The sequence below is a fragment of the Mus pahari genome, chromosome 3, assembly GCF_900095145.1.
Source record: "Mus pahari chromosome 3, PAHARI_EIJ_v1.1, whole genome shotgun sequence".
Lineage (NCBI taxonomy): Eukaryota > Metazoa > Chordata > Mammalia > Rodentia > Muridae > Mus > Mus pahari.
The window spans coordinates 14,969,679-14,974,624 of NC_034592.1; the positions used below are offsets into that span (position 1 = coordinate 14,969,679).

Here is a 4,946-nt window from a genome sequence, read left to right on the forward strand (position 1 = left end):
AAGTAAGATCGTTTGCTGATGGAATTGATCCCTTCTGTCAGTCAGGGCAGTCATAGTAGCCAGGTTGGCCTCACCATAGCAGACCTGGTCCCAGTGGGACCTCCTTACTGCATCCTCCTCTTGAGAGGAAGACAGGAGAAAGTTCTAGGAGTCTTAGGGATGGAATTTGGTTAGGTTTCTCTTGAAGGGCTGGTCCTGGTGGCAGGGCCTCTGTGCCATTAGTGACTTGGAACTGGCACAGGTGTAGCTACTGAGATCACCCTGTGCTGTGCTTGTCCCCAGGTCCAGAATGGGCTTGTGGGCTCTGTCCGCGTCAAGTCTGCTCTGAGCCACAGCCACAGTGCCTGTGTTGTCTTAAGGCTGCTGTGGTGTCCTCAGCATCCGCTCTGGGCTTCTTCCTCACATTCCAGGAGGAGTTAGGCTCAGAGTGGCAAGGGCATCCCAGGCTTCTCACACCTGGGGTGGGTTAGTCACTCATGTCGCATGCCTGTAGTTGTTCTCGACCTACAGGAGCAAGCGCCATGCCAGGCAGCAGGAAAGGCCAAGACTGAGAGATGAGAGGGAAAGAAGAAATGGGGGGAGGGAAGGGGGAGGGAACCAGCCTCAGAGGGGCCTGTAGTTCCCAACATGGTTTGTGTCTCTGCCCTGTGCAGTCTCCTCACTGTCTTCTTCATGACCTGCCAGGCCTGTGGGCACTAGATTTGGCACGTGGGGACCTCCCCAGCCTCTGGAGTTGGGGAGGCCTGACTGAGATTTTTCATGTGTTTGAAACCCTGCATGAAAGGTTGGCATGTGGCGTGGAGTGAGAGGGGCCAAGGGCCTGCAGTTGGGAAGTCCAGGTCATGTGGTCCAGAGGGGAGGGTCACAGACAGTAGAGCCTTTAGCTTGCTGGGCTCACACTGAACCCAGAGAGTCTAAGATGGATACCAGTGGCACCTCCTGGGGCCCTCAAAGGTAGTCTGGCTTTTGGAGCATGGCAAGGAGTCCTGGCACCCTAGGTTTGCCTATGTCTTGAGGGAGTAGGGAGCGGCCGATTCCCAGGCCCTAGAGGATGCTCTAACCCTCCTTCCTGTCAATTCTTGTCTTACAGACTTCTCTACCCAGGTGAACTCTTCGTCCCTCAACTCTCCAACGGGTCGAGGCTCCATGGCTGCCCCTTCGCTGCACCCGTCCTTGGGTCCGGGAATCGGCTCTCCACTGGGCTCCCCTGGGCAGCTGCACTCTCCTATCAGCACCCTGAGCTCCCCCATCAATGGCATGGGTCCGNCCTTCTCTGTCATCAGCTCCCCCATGGGCCCGCACTCCATGTCGGTACCCACTACACCCACATTGGGCTTCGGGACTGGTAGCCCCCAGGTAAGTGATAGGATGAGCTTTAGTGGCATGGGACAGAAAATGGGAGCTTCCTCTGTAGGCTGTAAACCAATGGTCCAGAACTGAGATTTCTACTGTTTCTATGAGTGTGTGCTACAGAGCAAAAGCTGGTCTCTGAGATCAAGCTAGTAGTGGTAGGACTGAGCCTCACTCTGGCTGACCTACACTGGCTTCTAAAGCTCTGTCAGTTGAGATTTCTTGCAGCTGGTTTTCAGCTCAGCCTGGAGCCTGTCCCCATCACTGTGGAATTCTGGGGTATCTGCTTCCCCAGGCTTGGGGCCATCTTCCAGGGATCCCTGAGGGCTCATATGTTCCTCTTTCCGGGACTCTGGCCTCGGTGTCCCTAAACCTTCAGGGAACGCATATCCTGGTCCTGCGATGCCCATCCTTAGATTCTACAGAGGCCCCTGGTGGCAGCCTCTGCATGGGCTCTGGCTTTCTGTGGCTCTGTGGATGGTGGCTATCTGCAAGGCGTGACTTCCTTTTCTGTGGGCTTGGTAGGGCCCTCGTCCTGCTGTGGGCACTTAGGGGTCTTGCTCAGCCTCTTCCTCCCAAGGCCTGAATACTTGTTGGATATCTTATAGAGCCTCACCCTGCTTCTATTTTCTTGAGGGTCTTGGTGAGTTTCTAACAGGATTTTGTCTTTGGTGTACACGGAGCTCTGCATCTGGAGAGCCACCTCCTTGGGGTTCCCTTTACCCTTTCTGAAACAGGTCAGGGATCCCCTTTCTGCTCTGAGCTTCTCAGGTTGGGTTCTGTTTCTGCCCCACCCCCAATAGCTTTGCTGTGCCACCTCCCAGTGGCATACCTGGAGCCATCCTCATTAGAACCAAAGGGCCAACAATACCTATGTGTCCCTTAGATTTCCAAAGCCTTGTGCCTGAGCCATGACATCTCCTGCGCCCCCCTTTTGGTGCTGGGGTGTGTGGGGAGACCACTCATACCTCACCAGGCAGCCTCTTGAGTCTGCTCTGAGCCTCTTAAGCTTCTCCTCCAGACAATCGGGCTGCTTTTTCTAGGTCGATTCCATCTAAGCCCCTTTGCCCTAGTTCTGTGTGTGTGGTTGTGTGTGTGTGTGTGTGTGTATGTGTGAGTGTGTGCGCGCGTGTGTGTGTGCGCGCGTGCACTAGCACAAGCACCTGAACACATAGAAGAGCTAGGGTGCTATTTCTGAGCAATCTGTTACACTGTCCCCTGCTCCCCACCTTGCTTTTCAGAAGCAGACAGAAGGCCTGAGGTGCTGCTGGCAAGGCGTGAAGCAGGCCTGACCACTCAGCCACCTCCCCTGGCTTGGCCATGTTCTTTTTTATCATAGTTTCTCTATACCCTTGCTAGCTCTGGAAGCGAGGGTAGATGAAGAGCTGATCTCCATAGTTCCCTGGCTTCAGGGTTGATCCCTCTTGGCTCTCAACTCCGTGAGGTTCCTTGCTCTGTCAGTCCACAGCCACCCGTGCCCAAGCCATCCGTGTGTCTTGTTTGTTTTGGGGGCTCTACTAGGACAGGGCCCAGTGGGATGCTCCCCACTGTCTGGCTATGCTGGCTTCCCTGGGTAATTTATAACCGGGGAACACTTCTGACTGCCCAAAGGTAGAGAGCAAGGCACCAGGCCTCTGATTGTCCTGATTTACGGGGAGGATCTTGCACTGTGGGAACTACAGTGACTTTGTAAGCAGCATGTTTCATGGTGGCTGTAGCCAGCCAGATGGGGAGCGGAGCTGTGGGGAGCTCACAGTGCCTGGGAGCAGGTCTGCTCTGGAAAGCTCATCTGAGTGGGCTTGGGAGGACCAGGTGAGCTAGGAGTGGAAGAGGGGATGCCTGGGAGGTAGGTGGGGACCCAGGTGCGGTAGTGATGGGGTGGAACTGAAATAAACGCTAAGGATATGAAAGGGGAAATGGGATGGCCCCCACCCAGAGAGGCTTCGGGCTCCTGGGTCTCCTGAGTCCTGGGTCTCCTGAAAGATAGGTCAAAGCACCCAGGAGGATGGATGGCTGTGGTTCACGGGGGCTGCTGAGGAAGGGAAGAATAGAAACTGTCCTGGTCCACCAGCTCAAATCTGGGAAGGGCAAAAGAAGCACCTTCCACGTGATGGGGATTCCCAGATTGCCCGCTAGTGGCGCTCTCTGGGCCGGTTCGGTGCTACAGACCAACCTTTGCTCTGCCCTGACATCAGGTTTCATGGGCCCCAAGCTGTTTATTCTGCCCAGAGCTAAGACCTCCAGAGACCTGCAGGGTTAGGCCTCCCATACAGTGAGAGGAGTGGAGGGATGTACAGTCTTGCCAGCAAAAGCCGGCTTCTCCCTGCTGCCCCAGGGTTCCCATGTAGGGCCTTCAGCCAGTGAACACCACACAGACTGCTCGCTTCTGCTGTGAGACATCCTGCCTGCAGCAGAGACCTTCCCGTCCTGACAACTGCCTCTGACACACTCAGGGCTCTCTGTGTGGGCCTCCAGGCTTTCCAGCAGCCCCCTCAAATCTAGCCAGAATGAGGTATCCTTGCTGACCCTCACAGTCTGTGTCACAGAGCCGGCCAGCCAGGGCTGCAGAGCCATTCTGGACGTGGGGGGAGGGGGGGGGGGGGGGGGGGGGGATGGGGGGGGGGGGTAGGGGGCAACAGAAAGCTTCTGGTGCCTCTGCTCTTTCCCTGCCCCGTGAGAAAGGGGTGGGGGATGGGGCAGGAGGCCCTGAGGAAGGTGGCGGGGTTCCCCTTGCAGGGGGCAGCAGGGGCTATACAAGGCCAGTGCAGACTGTACAGCTGGCTTTCTGCCTTTGTCAGGGTTTTTCAGAAGTGGGGGGACTACCCAGCCGGGCTCTGACGCCCTGGCAGATAGGCAGGCAGAGGGAAGAGCCTCTGGGCCCCGTGCTTACTGCAGAGCTAGGCTGGAGGCTGCGGAACCAAAACTGCTGTGTCATTGCGACGCTGCAGCTGTTGCCTGGGTGACAGGGTGAGTTTCCCACGCTTGCCCCTGGCGGCCAGCGGGCAGGGAGAGGCAAGGGGTGTGCCGAGGCCAAGATAGACACATGGGCCCTCCGGCTTGATGTCTGGGGTGTCCACTTGCTTTCCTCTCCTGTTCTGCCCCCAGATACCACCATCATGCAGGGTGGTGGGGATAAGTGTGACTCTGGAGGAGCCCAGCCTGATTGCAGCCCTGAGCCTGGGCCTTTTGTCCTCACCCAGGTGGTGGGGGAGTGCAGAGTGCCTGGGCTCTCCTGTGTCCAGGGCCCATGGCACATTGTTAAGTGACAGCTGTGGCTCCTTGGTGGCTGGTGGGGAGTAAGGGAGCCTCTTGTATGGTGCTGAGATCACTGAGATGTAAGGTCTTTGGTGCCCTGCAGTGGCCTGGCTCTCATGAGGGGGTACTCTGAGTATGATGGTCCTGTTAGCCCTGAGCTGTTCTGACCTGAGTGAGGCTCCCCGCTTTCCCTAGTAACCAACCCCAGCCTGCCAGGGCTAACCTACCCCACTCCTCCTCCTCTTGCAGCTCAATTCACCCATGAACCCCGTGAGCAGCAGTGAGGATATCAAGCCACCACTAGGCCTCAATGGCGTCCTCAAGGTTCCTGCCCATCCCTC

At 56.9% G+C, this 4,946-nt stretch overlaps 1 protein-coding gene across 1 annotated transcript in view; it reads left to right on the forward strand.

The window, feature by feature from the left end:
• The first annotated feature begins 1,090 nt into the window (after positions 1–1,090).
• Rxra (retinoid X receptor alpha) overlaps positions 1,091–4,946 on the forward strand; it is a 24,122-nt gene continuing 20,266 nt past the window's right edge. Inside the window, exons 1-2 of the mRNA XM_021191936.2 lie at positions 1,091–1,356; positions 4,855–4,939. Coding sequence (XP_021047595.1) covers positions 1,147–1,356; positions 4,855–4,939 — 295 coding nt within the window. The 5' untranslated portion in view covers positions 1,091–1,146. The remainder of the gene's footprint in view (positions 1,357–4,854; positions 4,940–4,946) is intronic.